The 21357-nt window shown below is 37.9% G+C and overlaps 1 protein-coding gene and 1 long non-coding RNA gene across 2 annotated transcripts in view; both read left to right on the top strand.

The window, feature by feature from the left end:
• The first annotated feature begins 10708 nt into the window (after window positions 1-10708).
• Window positions 10709-14742, top strand: LOC141741279 (uncharacterized). The gene is made up of 3 exons (XR_012586369.1): window positions 10709-10846; window positions 12050-12140; window positions 13429-14742. It is a non-coding gene; the product is annotated as an uncharacterized LOC141741279 (long non-coding RNA).
• A 415-nt stretch (window positions 14743-15157) lies between these two features.
• The window catches only part of CD36 (CD36 molecule (CD36 blood group)), a 29520-nt gene continuing 23320 nt past the window's right edge, over window positions 15158-21357 (top strand). The window contains exons 1-2 of the mRNA XM_074580731.1: window positions 15158-15381; window positions 19141-19374. Coding sequence (XP_074436832.1) covers window positions 19255-19374 — 120 coding nt within the window. The 5' untranslated portion in view covers window positions 15158-15381; window positions 19141-19254. The remainder of the gene's footprint in view (window positions 15382-19140; window positions 19375-21357) is intronic.

Raw genomic sequence — 21357 nt, 5'->3', positions numbered from 1 at the left:
GGATAAGTGTCTGTTACAGCTGCCCAGTAGGGCAGATAGTCTTGGGCACATGATACAGACATTTCTATTCTTCACACCAGAGTCTGCATTCTGGCCCTGATAATAATGCAAACACCAGAGGATTTTGAATGCAAGTTGTTGTTTGGGCTTCTCATTAATTAGAAAATATGCTTATTTCATAAAGGAAAAATTCATTTAGCTCTTTAATTCTGCAAACATTAAATAAAAGAATGTTTATTCAAGTTATAAATAGATCAAATTCCTAATGCTGGTCAATTCATAGGCGAATGGTCCCTCGAGGAAGCAAGAACAGTCGAGGCATTTGTGTACCTTGTTAAAGGAGCCTTTATTTCAGAAATGTAGTGGCCAGATCTGTGAAGCTTAAAAATGGTATATAAAAGCTTAAAAGGTAAAAGTTGTAAATCGTAAATTCACGTATTAATGATATCCTCTGATGATATACCTGTTACCTGATTTTTAAAACAGTGTATTTTGAGTGGCCTTATTTGTTTAGAGTACGTCTTCTACTGAGTTTAGCTTCAGATGCAAAGGTTGTGAAGCTGGTCATGAGCTATTCAATGAGATCTCTATGAAAAATTTAGTTTTCTTGAATTTGAAGTTGGTTTCTCATTTTCGGCAGAAGAAAAAAAAGCTAAGTTCCTGTTCTTTGAGAGAGCAGCCTGTTGCCTGAATTGTGATATTATGCCTTGTACTTGTGCTTGCTAAAGTAGAAAGGAACTGTTTGTCAGTCCTTTGTAAAGCCCATGGCTTTACTTGCTGCACCTTCATATGCCCTTGAAGATACATTTTCTAAATCAAGAACTCCCAGACAGACATGTTCCAAGTCAGGATACGCTGAAACACACATGGGATGTACTGGAAATCAATGCTCCTTCAAAAGATATAAGCCTTCTATTTTCATCAAATGGTGTTTTACAGACATGACACCTGTGTTTCGAAAATACAAATGAGAGGCCAAAGAAACGAAAACTAATTAGGGTCTGATGAGATGAAAAACAAATGTTAAGAATCTTTCCAGTAGGAGAGGAGATAAGCACTGTGAGGGTCCTGCTGAGTACACTCCAGCTGACTCTGATGGGCAAAGTTCTGGGCTATATGGCTAAAAAAGTGACAGAAAGACTTTTTGCTTCTGTTTTAAGGGATAGCAAAGAACTATCCAGCTGAGAAATCCAGATCAGAGATTTATATTTTTTTGATGATTAAAAAAATTGCTATTTGGTAAGATTGAAATAATGTAAAACAACAATTTTCTTTTTCACTGTGAAGACACTGTATAAACAAACACAACACTTCAATTTTTTAAGTTACCAACAATTTTTTATTTTAAAAGTTTTTTTGGCAATGCTAATCTCTCTGTTTTGTGGAACATGGTAATTTCAACTAAAAGGGATCTAATTTTCCAAAGGACAAATAGCAGACTTCACAAATCAGCTACGTAAATTTGAAGGCATTGAGTATAATTTGTGACTTCTAAAGAAGACATTTTTAGGATTCATGTACATTAGGATATTGCAGTGTTCAGTTTACAGAAATAAAGCAGAGATGCTGTTTTCAGCCATGCCGAGACTTAAAGAAAATACATGGGAATAAATGGGCCTTATCTCTGAAAAATTGAAGAATAACACAGAACTTCTGATTTTCCACTTCCTTTTATTTATGTAACTACATTACTTCTCTGAAGTAAGTCCTTTTGGATTTTTGTGACCTGTCACTTGGTCTGGCCTCTGTTTCTGAATGGCTCTGAATAGGTCCAGGCTCAGCTGGAGAAGAGGACAATTGCTGTCACCAATTCTGGATGTGTAGGCAGCAGGTCTAGGCAACTGGACTAGGAAAAATTCCTACTCTGACTTTTTGCTTTGAGACACCGGAGTTTCCAGTCTCGCCGCCTAGACTCAGCACTGATGCCAGCTCTCCCAGCTTCCCCTCAGGCTCTGCGGCGATTCGCTGTGAACACTCAATTATATGTGTAAGTCTGGCAGGGATGGGTTGTCATTAAACAAGGAGCAATGCCACTTTGTAGTTTCTAAATTCAGACTGACTTTTAACTCTTGAACATGCATAGAAACTATTAACCCTGTATAAATTTCTCTTTGCAAATATTTTTGTTCATGACTTTAGACACTGTCAGGCTCTCTCTATACAAAAAGCAGGTAGAACACTACTTTCGAGGGCTCTGAATCTTTATAAACTCAATTAAAGTCCATTTCTCACGTCAGAGACTGAGCCACTGAACTCCTCAGGAGCTATTTTGATTTTTCATTAAAAAAAATAATGATGCTATCCTACTGTTTTACTTGAATTGTCATTTACTCATGCAATGTACAGCAAAGACCAGTTCAGTGCTGCTTGCTGTGGTAGTTTCTGAAGAGAAATACAATGTACTGCAATATCTCACACCTTTTCTTGTTATTAGAGATGCCACACAGAAAGACATAGGTGTCAAATATTTGTCAGTGTAATACTTTTTCATAAATATCACTCGGCATTGCATGGGTTGTCTAGATTAGTGTGCTCCTTGCTAAAACTTAATATTGAACTAACTTCTGTCTTAATATCTAACTAATTAAGACCCATAATTATTTAATTAATATGATGGCTCCTTTATGTGCTTCTAAAACTGCTTGAAGAAAACCACTGTCTGGGATTCCATCAGCGCTTCATGAAGCTTAGGCTTCATGCATTGCAAGCACAGAGCGTCTGACAAGTTTTAATTGTTCATTAATTGTGTATTAATTTCATTTTTACTAATTAAAATATGAGTGAATAAAGAATATAAGGATAAATGAGAATAAAAAACTTAATGAATCAGGTAGAATAAAACAATTTCATGTTGCAATTATTTAATAAAGGATTATATGAGCTCTTTCAACTGTGATGAAACTGACCCTGAGCAAGACCCAGGAACAATGCCTACAGGCTGTTTAAATTCAAGTTAGGTCATTGTATCAAGTCTCGCTCACTGCAGTCACTTTTTCAGGATGAAAACAGCAAGTAAATCCCAGAATCAAATAAGTCCCAATTACAAAATGAGGATGAGACCAGGTCAGGTAAAGCATATATTATCATTTTGTTTGTTTCTGCTCCCTTCTAATGCCCCATGAAGTTGAATACAGCTTATTTCTGAAATTCTGAAAATCCTTCAAGATCTTTGGAGTGCATCTTTGCATGCCTTTTTAGGGGTATTGTATAGCTAATACTCCTTTTTTTTTTGCTTAGGAAGAAAGGGGAAACTTCATCTCACACTGGGTAATATTCTGAGCTAAATTTTTGCAGAGGAGTAGACACTAATGGCAGGTAGCTCATGAGAACTAATTTTAATTTATCGTATGGTAAGGATGAGAGGAGTCAAGTCCTAAAAAGACATATTTTTCCCTGTAGACAATGAAGGGATTTGGGTAGACATTCGGATGTCTACAATGTAGACAATGAAATGTGGAAAGGTGAATCCTACCCAGAATGGCAGTTCATTTCTTTCGTTCCACAAAATGCATATTGATTCAGAATGCACTAAAGATTTTTCAGAAAAAAAATGCTAAGGTCAGCAGCATGATTTTCATTGGTTTGTGTAATTTATTTATTTATTTAATTGACATCTGTTAACTTTTTACTGAATTTACTGAATTTCACACACAGGAAAGAATGCACTAGCTCAGTTCTCCTAGGGTGCTTGAGGACTACACATCACATTCACAACAGGGAACAACAGCATGAAGATTTCTTGAAGTAAAGTGGAAGATGTCACATATATAGTTAAAGACAGGTTTAAGTGGGATTTTGATCCTTAGGGTTGTAAGATCCAAACAATATATGTTTTCAGGTGATCCAGAAAGATCTGGAAGTGAAATTAGGTGAAGTGTTGAGTTAACACATTTGCATTTGGTCTATACTTTGGAAGTTGGTCTTGTCCTGTCTATAGAATATGTGCTGGGCACATGCCTAGTGCATAATGTGAATTAAACATGAGGTATCAAAATGGTATTTAGATGAGGCATAGTTCTAAAAGTGTGAGTCTATTCATGGATCATAACACAAGGAAGGCTACGTAGAAATGCAGTAACCACATTAAAGAGGGCTGTAGCACCTCAGAAAGCACCTCAGTTTAAGCAATGCACTAAGGGTGGCAACATGCCAAAGAAATAGGTCTATATTACTGCCCCATTCTTTAAGTGAGGAACCTGAATGGTATGAAAAGTATGGCTTGGTTAAGGCTGTGCGGGGAATCATAATGCAGTTTCAAAGGTCTGTATAGGCACAAGTCCTCCCAGCCATATGCATTTCAGTGAGACACACATGGAAGTTTCCAAGGAAAAGGTGGCATTTTTCAGGGTGTTTGCATGATGGAAAAGGTCAATAGGCAAGATTGCAAGAGGCTGTATGCATGCAAGCATGTATAAGGGCTTAAATATTTGTTGCATCGAAAATGGAATAGAACGGCACTTAGGGAAGAGGGTCTTTGCATTTCACTTGGGCACAGGAAAGTAAAATATCCACAGGTAAATATGTTCTCATGTTTACTATGCAAGAAAAGATCCTCTCGCAAACCTCACCAATTCACGAGGCAACATATGTCTGTCGTACCAAGATGAAGGTTCTTCTCATTACGTGCAGATGAAGAATCAAAATACTGCTGTCTCCAAATGGCAAAGAAGTTGTCCTTTCCTAGGTTTTTTATAAGCCTAATGGATGAGAGCTCTCTGCCAGGAAAGCTGTTTGAGGCCATAAAAGATCTTCTCCACGGCAGTTGTTTCTTTTTGTTATAAGGAGATTCATACACATTACTTGAATGTGCATGCAAACACTATTTAGGCATGTGTACATTAGAATCACAGATACATTAAAACTAAAGAGGCATGGTAGGTAAACTGATAGATATCAGCTGATAGAGGTCCATGGTGTTTGGTCAAGATACTGGCCACTCTCTTGGGCACGCGGGCTTTGGAAAATACAATGTTCAGTAAGACCTGGAATGTGTTACTGTTGTTAAAACAGTTCTCACACACAGCAGTAGAGCAGAAAAAACTTCCTTGCATGAAGACGCAACGCTGAGACGGGCATTTCTGTCTGCACATCCAAGACCTTTAAAGGTACCGTTCTGGTATGGTCAAAGTTTATCCTCTGAGAGGATGTGGGCAGACAGCCTGATAGCAAGGCTTAGGGAAGGGGGGAGAAGTCCATGTTAGAAGCTGGCAGTTGAGAAAAGGAATTGTGAAAGAAAGACTGGCGAAAAATTAACTAGAAAACCACTAAAAGAGCAGAGTGCAGCATGAAAGGAACAGTTGCCAGAAGCTGAAGAGACTGAGCATTTATATGTCTGTAATCCTGTGGCTGTTCCTACCCAGAATGTCTTGGGAGTGTCCTGCTGAATCCTCTCCAATACCATTTTGGGAATCTGATAAGTGACTATTGTTACCTTTTGCCTAAAACAGAGAAGCATGAGTATAATTAGATGGAGGGTGTGCACTCTGCCACAAACATGCCTGGGGTGTTTCATGGTGTGATGGCATGTTTACAATTCTGTAATCTTTATCCTATGTAATTTTAAGGATTGTTTTTAAACGCTAAACACTAATGAGTGCCCTGAGTTCTCAAAGCATAAGGAAGAGGTGAAGGATACATCCCATATCCTTTCTAGCTGTTGTGGGATGGAAGGGCGGGCACAGCACTACTGGTTTTGGTAGTCCAGTATGCCTGCTCGGCGACTGAACCCCCCTGCCTCTGCGCTCAGAGAAATCTGAGTTGTTCCCAGCCTCATCTCAGATCCTCTCTCTGCTCTGGTGCAGGTAAGTCGAGGACGAGGTTTACTTTTCCTTACCTGGCACACCTGCTTCTTTGTGTATGGGTGAAGCTGCCCAATATTCATTTTCTTAGGAGTGGGAGGGCTTCAAAAAGAGTGCTGAATGACAGCTGGGCAGGGAAAAAGATATGGCAGGAATACCGTGGGCTTTTCTGTTCTGAGGCGTTAGGAAGGAAGACAAAGAAGAAGGCATTACAGGATTAAGGTACAAAACTTAAATTATTATTTATAATTAACCTTTCCAGGTAAGATTCATCTGTGGACCAAAGAGCACCGATAAATCTGGCTTTCAGTTGCAACCAGCTTTTTTATTAACTGGTAGTGTGAGGTTATATACCAGGACTTCAGGCAGAGGGAGAAGAAGGGAAGTAGGAGAAGAAATAAAAAAATATCACGAGAGATTTGGGGAAACATGTATTTTAATGGCGGGGGACAACGACAGAATGGATGGAAAACTGTAAATTCTGGAAGTGGGAAAAAAAATAGAGGATAATCCAACGTGGGAGGAGACAGACCAGAGGAGATGCTTGGTGGAGGAGTGACTCCTGAGATGATAGGGTGGAAGGTGGGAGAGATATCCAGAGAGCTGGAGGAGGGAGGAGATTCTTGGGGAAGGAAACAGGAGTAAAGGGAAGCACATGTAGAAAAGAAGGCAGAAGGGAAGTCTGGCAACAAGCTGGAGGCTGCAGCTGCGAAAGCCACACAGGAAGCAGTCAACGGGACTCCAAGAAGAGCAAAGGTAGAACAACAGCATTTACATAAGAGGATAGGTCAGAAAATATCCAGATTAATGGAAATTTCAGGAATATTTTTGTTTCCTTCCTTTCCCTTGTTGCTTCATTTTCTAACTAACTTTAGAGAAGGATAAACTTCATAGAAATCCAGGCAAAGAGACTTATGCCATGGGATGTCTCTTGAGTTAGTACGTGTGGGACGTAGCTTTCTACCTCCTGTCGTACTGACTCACCTCAGGGTCCTGTTAATGCTCTGGGACAGCTTTTATCTTAATTAGAAAAGGCCTTGTCAGACAGGCTGCTCACTGTTGCTATTTGCTGTAACTGTCTAGAAGGAGGTGCCTCAATCTGCTGTTCAAATAAAAAAAAAAACAATACAGTGCTTAAAACTTTAATACTTTAATTGTTTTTAAAAAGTACTTTAAACAGTTCATCACTGCTATGATAAAAGGAATCCAGCGAGGATCCAAAGGACAGGCAGAGGAAGAAATAGCACTGTCACTTGAATCCGATGTTCATTTAGACAATAAAATTCTGAACCAAAGCCTGTGGGAATCATTAGAAGCAGTCCCATGAATTTGAACAGCTGGGATCCCTTATTCTGGCCTGTCTCTGTGCTTTGTGTAAATATGCATAATAAACCCAAGTCTGAAGAATTATCTCTAGTATGATACTCCTTACCTGGCTTCCAGCGCGTTGTGAGGATTGACTGGGATTAGACTGTGTTTGCAAAGAGTTACTGCAAATAGCAAAGTCAATTGGGCTTGTTCTGGATTGGCGACGGGGACCTGATACATTCCCTCCAAGTGCTGGGCTATGGCAGGGGGTAAGGAGATCAGAGGCAGAGGCTGGTGTTGAAAGGATTTCTTGGAGCTGGTCTTTCTTGCAAAGTGTAAAAGAGTATTATCCTTGTCTTATAATTCCTTATCACTTGAGACAGTTTAGCTATCAAGGAGTTTAAAAGGTCTCTGCAACTTTCTATTTCTTTGTGGCTGATGAAAGATCCTCTGACTCGCAGGGCACTGGGCAGCCGGGGTTGCTGTAGGGTTGCTACAGGGTTGCTACAGCAACTTGATTTTTCTGTGAATAAGGAGCTAATTTAGCAAGCTCTTCTGCAGCTCTCCAGTTCCTGATGGCAAGAGTAGTGAGAGCAGCTCTCCCTCTGCACAGGTATGTGACCCTGCGCCTGAACTAAATGCAGTTTCTCAGCGCGCAGATGGACTCTGTATTCATTTCTTGTGAGCACACTATTGCATCCTGCTGCTAGCAAAATGCTCTTACCTGCTAGAATTACTAAAAGCAAGGACCGATGCCGTTCAGCCTCTATTTCTTGTCTGTTTATAACTCTAAGAGACCATTTACTAAAATTTAGAAAGAATACTGATAATCAAATTATTTTGGTTGTATATTAATATCTTAATAATATTTAATATATTGCTAATATTTCACTGTACATTTCAATTTAAAATTAATATAGTCACATTTTAAACTGTAACATAAGTATAATAATTTGTGAATCATTATCTTCCATATAAAGGTCACGGTAAAGGATTATACACATTTGTTATAAAAAATAAATATGAATGAAGAGAAATACCAAGTGTATGGCTGATCATAAAATGTATGTTTTATAAGTGTGTTATAAAAGGCCATCTCAAAATACTGTAGTAATTATTAATTACAGGAAAAGGCATATGTGTGTATTTCTGCGTAGATTTAAAATTTTAATTCATGTCCAGTAAAGATGCTGATGTAACATATCTTAAATTAATTTTGACATGTAATTCCTGAGATCAACTCATCAGATATAGCATAGTCCTGTAAATACTAATAACTTGGGTTTTTTAGTGATTTGTTTCTCTTTAACAGCGGTTACAACAACTATGATATTAAGTCAGTGATTTATTTTTTACTTGGCAGAACTGTCCTATTCATAAAAAATGTATAGTCCATAGTTGTCTAGTTTGGGGGATTTTTTTCTGTCTTCAAGTGGTACTTCAGAAGCATTTGTATAATTGGCCCAACCAGGAAAATGACCGGAAATGTAGATTTTTTCAGTTAAGTTATTATATTTTGGAACTACTTTTGTGTAACTGATAGTTATATGCGTATTTCTGTACCATGGTTTCATTTGAAAGAATAAAGCCATATCTTAGCATCAGAAAATGAGATAATCTGAGAAGTTCAGGGTATCTATTAGTTGCCTGCTTCATTCACTTCTAGTGCACAGAAATCACCACTAGTACTTTTTTCTACTACTCTGTTTTTCATAGTTGTTAACATTTCCTAATTTGCAATACTACTACACAAATTTTCCTCATCTCTCAAGATCTTCAACTGCTGCCAAGGTACCTGTTGTAGCAAGGGTGATTGCATTTTTCAGTTGGAGTTTTGTGTGTGTGTGTTATCTATGTTTTATACTTTCATTGTGGTGATTAAATATTTTCTCAAGAAAAATATTAAAAAAGGAAAAATTCATTTTTTAGTCACACACACGGAGTAGCGCATTAGCACTTAGAATAAAGAAGAGAAAAAGCATCCTATGGTATAGGAAAATTTCTATAATCAAGTTTTTGTATAATAAAATAGTTTAAATAAAGCTTAGCTCACCATACCCATAGGAAAAGGCTACCAAAGGTGAAAAACTCCATGGCAGTCGGTTCACATTTTCTCAAAACTGTCTGACTGTTGCTTCCTCACCCTGGAAGATCCATACAGTCTGTACCTCCTCTGCCAGCTGGAGGGCACAAACCGCTTTTCAAGAGTGTTTCCATTAGCTCTGTGCTGCCACTGCTGTAGTCTCTGAGATTTCCCTTTGAGGGAGAAAGACTGATCGGGAAGGGCTTTGGCCTGTATTAATTCTCCAGATGATTTTCTATGTTGCCCTTACTTTTGGTAGAAAACTTATGTCTCGCTGGCAGGGGCCTGGATGTCCTGATACTACCCCAACTTCTGATTTCGATTGTCGAAGTGGGGCTGGGAACATGGGGTAGGTGAAGTACTGCTTTCTGCTTGTGTTGACCTGATGAAGAGCAGGGTTTTTTCTGGAAGTAGGCTCACGGTTTGTCTTTAATGCCTTGTGTTTGAGGTGACAAACAGTTGTGGTGAAGATCTTCTGCATGTTGCTCAGACCAAGGACACATCTCCAGGTCTGGAACATGTGAACTGAAAGAAGAGGATGTCAATTATTTGTCAAGTCTCCATCTCTTGAGAAATCACCAAAAGCTGACCTTAAACTTACCTCTTCATTAATTGGAAAAATCACCTTTATGTATGCTCTTCTTAATTATTACACCAACCAAATTATGATGTAGCTGGTAGTCAAAAGCTAACGTAAGGACTACCCAGTCATTCATCAAAGCCACTGCCATTGTCCGGGATGATTCACTATGGTGGCTATTTCTCAACCAGGTATTGCAGCGGTGAAGGAGTTTTGAATTACTGTATTATTCTATGACTTCTGAGCCAAGGAGGAGAGTTTTGCAAGAAGTGGAATATATCCAAGTAGGGACAAGATTTATTAAATTTCTCTTGACTTTCAAAAGATGTCAGCTTTCAAAATTTTTCTCCCCTACCATCGAAGCCTCCTCTGTGCCCTCCTTAGGTTTCAGTGAGAAGCGTGTCTAGCATTAATAGACTGACCCAACCCTTTAGGTAACAGATTTTTATAGCTCTTAGCTGCTTCAGACTCACACAGAAGCCTAAGTTATTATCTTACAGTTTCTGTATTGGCTTCAGTTCTACAAAGTTCCTTCCTATCTACATTCTGAGTGACTCTCACATGAACCCACAGGAGTGGAAGAATGAAAGTCCGCTCTATCCCTGCCTCTCTTGTGCTTTCTTCACCTGATTCTCCTGCTGAAATCACTTGAAAATAAATTTTAAAATTATTTTGAGGCCTGAAAAAGGCAGCAGTTTATGCGTGCCTTAGTCAGTGAAGAAGAGCTCAGAATATGTATTTCCTGGAGAAAAATGAACTGAAGCAGCTGCTGGGTCTGCCATTGCCCATTTTGCCCTTAAAGAACCTACTTACAGTTTGACAGAGAAACTCATCACTGGCAGGAGCCAAATATATCACGCTGTTTCCACTGTACTGCTGCCAAGTTGGCTTTAGCCAATGGTATTTTAGGATGTTTTCCGTATCATTGTAACACATTGAGAATCACAAGGGACGGCACCTTCGGTCCTAACACTTCACAGCACTGGGGAAACTACATCTGGGAATCTTTAGTGGGTAATGAAGGAGCTACACAGCAATTTGGAATGAGTCTTTCAAGTTCTTGTGATAAGAAATCAGGTATCAATGTTTGGGAGGATCTTTTTTCAGGGAGTGGAAGACTGCTTGCTATGAGTGTTTGGAGTATGCCTCAGGGCATACACTGGAAAGTCTTGAAGGCCAACAGATCTGCAGTAAAAGTCTGTGATGCGAGGTGGCCAAAAAAGTGCTACACCATGTCTGCAATCTTTGGCCAAACTTTCCATTAATGTCAGGTGGTAAATATTTTTAAGTTTTCTAATTGCATTTTCTTCTTGCTTCACAAGTTCTTTGCACTTACCTTGTACAAATGTCCTGGTATTGTCAGTATGGTGCACTGTTGAGGGGAGGAACTGAAAGGCCTTTTTGGAGAGTTTGAGTGGAGTTGTTCTAACATTAACCTTCTAAAATCTAGATGTCTAATTTAAGTGAGTAATTTAGATCCTCTGCAATTAAAGGAGAGACATCAGTACCTCCAAAGGATGATATCCTTGCTGAAGATAAGCATTTAAGATAGATGGGATGAGTCTGTGGATGTGCTCATACCTCTCCATTGGGAGGAGAGGAAACCAATCCAGCCTACTTAGGCCAGATGCCTACTTTTTATCTGGATAAAGTTATTTGCAACAGATACTTGTAATTAACTTTAAACAAGAAAAGAATTATTGCTGTGAAACTATGTCTTTCTTTTCTTTTAGGACCTTAGAGGTAAGATATTAAAAGCAAAACCGAAAACACTGAAATATCTTGATACTTCCTTCTTTTAAAGTGAGGTGGCTGCTCCAGCCACATAACTCTGTGCTAGCCCATGGCTTCTGGAAAATTACCTTTCGGAAAGATGGTACAAAATAGTAGTCATAGTGAGAGTATCTGGGACAAAGACAGCGAACATATAATTTAGGAAAAGAAAATTACTTCTATATGATTATTTTTATAATTTCGGTGTTATATATTCAAGTTCTTTATAGGCAGTACTTAAAGATAGGCCATGTTCTTTCTAGGGGAGCCTGTTATGCAGTAGAAGTGAAGTAAATTGTTGAGGAGTGGATAGCTCATGTGTTGCTTCTTATGTATTATGTGATGTCATGATACGTAGAAGGTTCTCATTTCCATAGGGAATCAAACCACCTTTCATGAATACAAAATTTCACTCCCTATAAAGGAACGCCTAATGGTATCTCCGGTACAGGCAGAGGAGCAGAAGTCTCATCCAGCTGGTGACATATTACACATTTTCTTCTGTAGATGATTCATCTTCACCATTCTCCACCTCAGTAGAACTAAGTGCATATGATTGAACATGAGTGTGTTGAAAGAGCTTACTTGGGGACAGGAGGTACATGTTGTTTTTTTGTGGTTTGTTTGAATGCTTTAAATCTTTCGCTACTGAGCAAGTGTGGGGCTTACTAACTGGAGGAGCCACTGGAGGACCACTGAGTGGTGGCAACAGGATTTTGGGTAGGGAGTGCAGAAGCCACATGAGATGATGCTAATAGAATAAGCCAGATAGTTAAACAATAAATCTGTGGGTTTACTTACCATAGAAAGGAGGTAAATGTAATTCCTCACACCTTTCTTTAAAAATAGGAAGATTACCCAAAAGATTATAGAAAATCATGTTTTGAATGCTGAGAACATTAACCTTATCTTCTGACCCAGGGCTTGGCACTTTCCCTAACAACTAGAAGGTTGTTTTTGATTTTTTTGTAAACGTTAGTGTCCTCTGAAAAATTCAGAGAGTGGAAAAGTAGAGACAGGAGTTTCCTGGAGTTTTCTAATTCCCTTGCTAACCTCAGCTAACATCTGCTAACATCTCCACATCTGACAAGGGATTAATGTTAAGAGTAGTTTTGATAAATCTTATAACAGGCAGGTGAAAATAAAAACTGTGAATGCCATGACTGTGGAAACATGGGAGCATAAGATCATGCTGTGCTGTGCTGTACATCAGAGAATTCCCACAGGAATGTGGGAACGTTTATGAGGGCATCCTCAAAATTCAAATTATGTGTGCCATAAAGGTACGTCATCCCCTGATGGAAGGGATCTTAATATAAAAAAAAAAAAAGGAGGGCATTGAGTGTTTAGGCATCTAAAGGAGGGCATTGAGTGTTTAGGCATCTCAGGGCATATAGAAAGATTATAAGAATCTCAGGGCATATAGAAAGATGATAACTCTCCTCATTTGTTCCCCTGTGTTTAGAAAGCACCCCAAAGAAAGTGATTCCCAAAAGGTCCCGCTATGAGATGTCTAGAAAAAGCCATTAATCTCTTCAGCATTTTTTTTTCTCAGTAGCGTGTTTATTCCAGGAAATGTGGGTGGACTTCATTTGGTGTTAACAACTGCAGTTGCCTTTTTCTGCTTCCTGTGGTTTTCTGTGTCTTTGTCAAGCATGTGAGTGTCATTTACACTATTTATCTTTCTCAACACTTTCTCCTTATGGGGTAGTTTGTCTGTTGTTGCACCACCGGGGATTCCAAAGAAGTACATAATTTTTTGCTTTTTCTGTCATCGCTCTGTATTTTCTCCTCTATAACCTCTGCACTCTGATATGAAGCCAGAGAACACAGAAGGACCGTTAAGTACTTATGGTTTGGTTTGTTTTGTTTTTTTTTTTTTTTAGGAATCAGAAATGGCTGGTATCCAAAAGTGCACAACTTCTCTCTTAGCTTCAAATTGTTTTAACTGGTTTCTGCAGTTGAACCTGGCGGTCCTCATTTCACTGTCAAGCACTGCCTGCTAGAAAAGATTTTGCTTATATAGGACAATAATAGGATATCATAAGTCACAAAATTAGCTGATACAACTCACCATACAGCTGTTGAAAACAGCTTCATTACATCTGCTTTAGTACATTTAGGATTCAAAAAAACCCCAGCAGCATATACTTTCCTCCCTTACGAGTGATACACACTGAATCCCATACAATGCAAATGGAGAAAATTAGCATGGTAGGGAACATCTCCATGAGCAGGTGTGAGTTACTGGAGTTACTCTTCAAAGGGACAAATGAGCAGTGAAGAAGGCAGTGCAGCCTGGGAGGAAAGCTGGGGCATCCCGAACAAGAGCATCCTCAGGAAAGCATCATACAAAGAGATGTTCAATCGAAATAATTAATGATAAGATTCATAAAAGTAGCACATGGTGGGAACCATAGCAAGGAGGACTGCTTCTTTCAGCAGTTAAACTCTGTTCTCACAGAACAGAGAAAAGCAAACTTACTCCACTTTTCAAGGATTTGAAACCGGAGTGAGTCAGGGTCACCAACTTCTGCCGGCAGTGAGCCTTGTGCAAAGACTGTCCTACAGATTGCTTTTGAAGGACCAGGCTCACTTTCACTCTTGCTTTTACTAGTAGGAGATAAAACCTCAAATTCATTAATCTTTATCTACCTTAGATTTACTTAGCAGAAATAGATTAGAAGAAGGGGGACTTCTTCCACAAAAGCTTAACTTTCAGATAGGGCAATATCAAAAACAGAACAGTAAACAGTCAATCAAAACACATAGCAAATACTAAACACGTGTATCACAAACTGTTCTGTGCTATACCCTGAACGTTTGGACCTAAGTGTCTGTTTTTAGGAATATTTTCTCTCTTATAACTAAATAAACCAAATATAAATCACTTCCTCTGGCTGCTGCCAGAAAAGTCTTCTGAAACAATCCATTCATTTAATTCACCCGGGATGAGGAGGTATTTAAAAAATATTTGTGCAGAAGCTTGCCAAACTGATTACTGTTAATTATTACTAGACACTATGCTGGGATGACAATTTGGTCTGCACAGATGTCAGTGTAAAAATTGCTGATTTCTAGATACGTTAAGAGAAAGAAGCTTCTGGGGTGAAGTTCATTGACTTTGCAGTAAAAGAGGAAGAGCCCCAGCACTTTGTGAGGAAATGTTGTAATCCAACCTGGGAAATAAAATGTCTTTTAAAAATATTCTGACTTTTCCTGATTTTTATTACTTGAAAATATGCTGTCATGATTAAGCTGTAAAGGTGTTTAGCCTGGCTTTTAGCAGGGAATGACTGCAGTAGTAAGGCTTTGTCTATACAACAGAGCATGCTATATAGCAAAGAATATTTGAAAATATTCTTAGTATTAAAGAAGATGTCAGGAACTGGTTAGTCATAACTTGCTAATATGAGCAGTTTTAAAGCAAATGCATATTAGAGAAGTGACCAGGAACCAAATAAGTAAGTTACCCTTTTGTGTCCTTGACCTTTGATTCACTTGGATCAAAATTTGACAAAGATTGCAGCTGCTAAGTATATTACCACGAGATGTAGGTAGTGGCTTTTAGTCACACTGTAAAAATAACACCCCCCCCGCCCCCTTCTCCCCCCCAGCACCAATACAACTTAACTTTTTCTTCTGGCAAAAAGATAAAGAGGGAACTGACGTCTCTTGGAATATATAAACACTCCCTCGGAGTTTAGAGGCTATGTGCTTGGTGGGGAGATTTAGCTGCTTGGTGGGGAGATTTAGCTGCTTGTCTTCTCGTAACTTGATGCAAGTCATGTGTTAAGTACTTGCACCTTCAGCTGAAAAGTCAGTTGCCCTTATTCAAGGTGAGTCATATGATACAACGTTTAAAATCAGAGGGTTTTCCTCAGAAATGTTTCTAAAATCAGTTGGCGGAAAGGTCCTGAAATTATTTATTTGTAATATATAAAAAAAATGGCAGGATTTTGCAAAGCTGTTTGCAAGAAACAGTGAAATTTTACATGTATTAGTGAAGTGCTTCATTACTAAGTTAGCAACGGTATCTTACGTTCAGGATTGCTGGCTTTCCCAACTCCATCCTGTCTTTTGATATTTAATATTCTTGAAACTACAGTTGTGGAGTCATGTAAATTTATAAGAAATGCATCTTTTTAAAGTTATATTTGTAGCACTTGCTATTGCAGATTAAAAGTTTGAAAACTATAATTTCCAAGTATATCAAAGATTAAAAAAAAAAAAAAAGGAGAAATAATCTCTTCCCTGCCAATGTATGTTTTGATAATTTCAGGATTTTTAATTGCATCACCTGACCTTGGAGAAACTGTAATTGTGTTTAAAGAAACACTGTGTTTTTGGGTTGAAACTCTTAATAGGTATTTTCAAAATGCATTTTAGTTTTAACTATATACACCACTTCTTCCCCATATGGTTGGTCTCTGATTCTTTGTCAGAATTGAAGTAATGCCAAGTCAAGCAATGTTTAAGACTTGCTGTTAAAGCTGAAGAAGTAATTAAGAAAAACAGATATTATTCTTTGATTTTTATAAGGACTTGCTTTAAGGTAACATCTACAGGAGTATAAGTTAAGTAGGGAAGAAAAAATTTAATAACATTTTGCATCTTTCCTCCTAATTTTGTTATGGTACCATCTATTCTGCTTAAGGTAAAGTATTTTTGCTTGAATATGGGTTCCCAGACACAACTGCATTCTTATTGGAAATTTCTACTTAATATTTCATATTTTCATATTTTGCATTCAGTTGTGATAGATGAGAATAGCTTGTTGACTTCTATGTGAAATTGAGTGTTATGTTGTGAGTGCTCCTCATTGCAGTTGTGTAATGGATAATTTGAATTGCATAAATTGAGATATGTCTAGACTGCTATGGCATTGTGTTTGGTGGGAGAAGGGTGAATATTTTGCTATTGTCAAAAGCTTGGGATAGACACAAGTTATTAGCAGCCAGTTGCTTTCTAGCTGTTTATTGCCAGTGCTCATGAGAGATACTTAGTCTGCCTAACACAAAATGAAAATAATCCATTGGAACACCTTGTAGAAACTTAGATGGAACTGTATTTTAGGAGAAAGTGTATTTCTATTTAATTTGAAAAGATTCAGTATGTCAACCAAGAATAAAAAGCCTGGCAATGTCTAAAAGCCCTCTTTAAACACTTATGGAAGAGATAATTTCCATTTTAAATTTTAAAATGTGTATTTCCACACTTTTTAAAAGAATCTGCTAGAATAGATAGCAGCGTGTGTGTCGGGGGGGAATCAACTTGAAATGTGTACTTTTCAGAATTGTATTTAATTCAGAATTTCTGCTTCTCATTAGATTTGCTACAATGTGTAACAGCAGTCAGATTTTTAAATACCCACGCCACTTACCCAATGAGTTGCACAGCTGTATTACAGTTCTTGTTTTACCACACTAAAGATCCTGATCGGAACATATCTACAGAGATAAGAGTTGGTCCTAGTGACTTTCACTTAAAAGTTCTTTGGGTCTAATGAATTTCTCGCTTGAGTTTACTTTGAAGTTTGCCATTAGTCATTATGCATCACTGTATCAAAGAGCCTTTAGTAACTTGGTGGTTTTATAATTCAGTCAAGTCATCTTTCAGTTACCTTTGCGAAAAGTGCAACAGGTTGCATGAAAACTTTGGGAAAATGAATGTTTTTCATAATGCTACTGCTTTGATGAGTTTCTTTTTGCTTTTCTGGGCAAAGACACAGAGTAACAGAGCTGGTAGAGAGGAAAGCAACTAAGTAAACCTGTGCTTCAAATAAGATGTACCTCCTCCAATAGAAAAGCCAGGTTTACAGCTATAAAGAGGCTGATCTCAGTTCCCAGTGAAAGTCCAGAACTTTAGCCAAATCTGGTTTCTTTCTTAGTCTCTTGTATGTGCAGGCAAAGCAGTCAAAGAGCAAAGTTTTGATGTGTGAACCACAAGGAATGACCTGGTGGCGGGTGGCTGACTTTTATTTTTCTGAGATTGAAAGTAGTCTTTTGGTCAGCCTCCTTGCAAGTACCCAAGGAGAAATGATAAAAATACCAAACAAGCTCAAATGTACAGAAACAGTCATTGTTAATGGCAGGGGAGCTACAAATTGCTGCTAGTGCAAGAGCAGGCAAAAGGTGGGTTTTCAATCCAGATACAAGGGGAAGTCTGGGATTAGGTATGGACATGATATAATTATGCGTTTGGTAGGACAGGGGAGAACACATCATTAGCCTGCTGGCCATGGTACCTTATATGTCAGTCTGTGCTGTATGTGTCCTTTTTTTAGTAAAAGGACCTCATAATTGTGTCTATGAAAACAAAACGTGCTATTCCTACACCTGATTTACTATTTAGAAATTCATGCAGGTTTTTAGCCCTTTAATCCTCATGAGTAAAATGGGAATTCAGGTTGAGTTGTCCTTCCACTCTATCTTTCTGTTTTCCTTTGCTCCCTGTGTTTGGCCTTGAATGCGTAATTAACTCTGCAACTAATAGCCACTTTAAAATTGATTTTAGAGATGATCACAACATGTTAACAAACAGAAAATGGTAAGAATAAAAAAGATATGGACAATGACATCTAAAATAGAAAACAGCAGAGTTTCTTTTAGCTGGTGGCCTAAAGCAAAAAACAAACTTGCAAATTCTGTGGATGTGATTAATTCCTGAGCAAGACTAAATTGCAAATCAGGCAGCTCTTTGTCTCAGTTATTCATAAACAGTTAAGAAATAGGAAAGAAATATCACTGGGAGCTTATATTTTGCCATATCTCTTAGAGCTGGTATAATTCTGATTTTTTTTTTACGACGCCAGATCTTAAGATATGTCAGCACATATTACCAGCAAAGGTTGTTTTCCAATGAGTAATCGCAGACTTTTTTTTTTTTTCTTCTCTGAGACTGAACTTGATATACAAGGTGTTACATCTTTCAGTGATCAAAATCTAGACTGGTTTTAAGAAGTCTGCCTTTCTGTAAGGCAATTGGGATTGATGAAACTAGGTGGTGGTAAGAATGCAGCTCTCAAAGGAAAACCCAGCCATGCCTTTGTCATGAAGTTGCTGAAACAAAAGGTTTGTCCCTCTAGTAGTAGACTGTGGACTGACAGAGGTCTGGAGAGACAGACGTCTTATAGGTGTCTCTCATTAGAGGGTGCCATTCCCACCAAGGTGCTGATGGATCTTGAGGACTTCCTCATGGCATAGTGCAGAAACAGCCTGGGTAGCTCACACTAGCGGTGTAAACTCCTGGTTTTGCCTGAAGTGGGAGCCATGGGCAATGCAGGCTGTGATAAAAGCAGGGTGCTATAACCTCCTCCCTTGGCACAGAGAGATCTTAGAGAAGGTGCTTATTTCAGGAAGAGTGCCAGCTGAGTAGCAATTATGTCAGTTTGACCTAATGCAATAGAGCCAAAAAAAAAAAAAAAAAAAAGTCTTGCCAAAAGTACATGCAACTTTTTTTTTTTTTTTTTGGCAGTGGTTGCCACTGTCTGGCTGCGTTTGATGAGTTATCTTCTTATCTTCCTACCTGCTTCATATCATGCACTTTGTACTTTGAGCTTTGGAATGTGATTTTTGTTCACTCTCTCCTTATATTAGGAGCTTCTCTCAGGAAGATCAGTGAGTCTATTGGGACCAAGAAGTAAGAAAAATACATCAAGCCTTACAACAAGGGAATTTTTGCATTGTCTGTCTGCACCCTGACAGAGAGGAATGGGCTGTAACAGAAACTGTGGGCTTCTCACTGGGGCCGTCATCGGTGCTGTGCTGGCTATCTTGGGAGGAGTTCTGGTACCGCTTGGAGATCACCTTATTGGCAGAGCAATAAAAAAGGTACAAGTTTTTTCATTTTTTTTTTTTCAATCTGTATGGTTTGTCGTTATTGAAGAGTTGTTATTTCTAAATCTTGTGTGCTGTTTCTATTTTTTTTCATTTTTTTTTTTTCTCCTTCTTTAAACCTAGTTTTTGTAATGTATGCAATCCAAACTTCCCTGGGAATAGAAGCTGCAGCAGTATTTTTCTAATATATTAATTATATTATCACGTTCGCTTGCTTGCTGCCTTTCATGCTTCACATGAGAAGCCAAAATATTGTTTACAAGATGTGTTCTCAGTAATGTAATTTAAAGTCAGCATTTTTTATTTTCATTTTAATTATGTTTCTTTCTAGTTTCTTTATTCTTCTGTATTTTTTTTTTCTTATTTTGGTACTGACTCCATGCACTTGTATTTATGTACTGCAAATAATCTAAACAAACTTTTGATGCAGAATCTAATCCTACACTTACATGCATTCAGCTCACATCTGTGACTGTATGATCCAAGCCAATGTGCTCCACTAGGCTACAGGATCTGATCCTATCTTCACATCTCCTTGACTCAAGGAGTGTGTAGAACAATTGAAGTATAGTGTTGTAGACCTGGCAGACACAATTTTTTCCTGATTTTTAGATGATTTTATTTCTTTAAAATCTAGTTTTGTCTTTAAAGAAAAATTGAAAGTTAATTTGTTAAATCTTTGGTGAAAAGGGTATGTAACTGAAGGTCTAAATCATGGAGTAATCTGGAATGAAAGACCATGGATGCGTTGCGGTGTCCACCATAGAGTCATGGAGTCTCCCTGGGGTCACTGCAGCCAAGGTGGGCTCTCCAACAGTTAAAAATACAGAAACGTTAAGGTCTTTGGCTGCTGGTTAGTCCTCCCAATGATCTGATGTGGCGCTGAAGACTGTGGAGATCTTGGAGATACTTATTCAAAGGCCCTTCTGGAAGACTGCCTTTAACTCAACAGCTGATGAAGTCAATTAAGGAGGTGGATATATGAACTGTCAGGAAATGTTGAACTGTCTATTGAGGCCCTATCTAGATTCTACCATCACTGTAAAAAAAAAAGAAATTGAAAAAAATGGCTTCTACATAACATTTTAATTTTGTCAGCGAACTCAGTGAAAACCTAAATGTAGAGGAATTTTCCAATTCTTATTCTATTTTTCATGAAATTTTCAAATTTATAGAGAACAAAAAAATAATTCTCACTAGATAATGTCTCGTCCACCTTCCAACATTTCACAAAAAAGTCATACCCTCTATATTTGCAAATAATTTTAATTGATTGACATATTGAGGAAATGGCAAGTTTACTAGAAAGCACATAATTTTAAAAGTGTGTATCTCCTTACATTAAATATTTACTTTGAGTTAATCTAGAGTGTTGTCTTACACCATTAAGTATTTTCAAAGCAAATGACGTATATTAGCAATGTTATGTGTTCATCTGTTTATTTATAATAATGAACCAGTTATACAGCATGATTTGCAAATGTCTACGCATGAAATTACACCTGCATGAGGTCTTAGTGGTAAAGTATTAGACAGAGTAATTTTTTCAGCAACGTCTGTATAATTTTGTGCATTCTGATCAGGTTTCGGATGCTTGTACCTATTTCAAGGCAGCTTGTTATACATATATAAAAAAATAATAATTGTTCCAGTATTCATATAAAACAGAAAAGAGTAAATTTCTAGAGGCTTTATTTATCTAAGTAAATGGATAGTTTTCTTCCTAAGCAAGAGTCATACTAGGTTATTTTTTTCCTATTTGTCATGCTGACTCTTTAGGGAGACTATGAGACTCTAAGACAATTCCTTTTCAGAAAAGATATGCCAAGGTGCAACGACTGAAATGTGTCATCAGTTCAGCAGATGCTCAGAGGGACCTTATTCTAAGTCATTCTGATTTACCATTGTTGATGAAAGGGCTAGTAAGAAAAACCAATATTTGTTATTCACTGCCGTTGTATTTAAAATAAAAGTAGA

Source organism: Larus michahellis, chromosome 1 (assembly GCF_964199755.1).
Source record: "Larus michahellis chromosome 1, bLarMic1.1, whole genome shotgun sequence".
In the NCBI taxonomy this organism is placed as follows: Eukaryota; Metazoa; Chordata; class Aves; order Charadriiformes; family Laridae; genus Larus; species Larus michahellis.
This window is presented reverse-complemented; position numbering and strand designations above follow the sequence as displayed.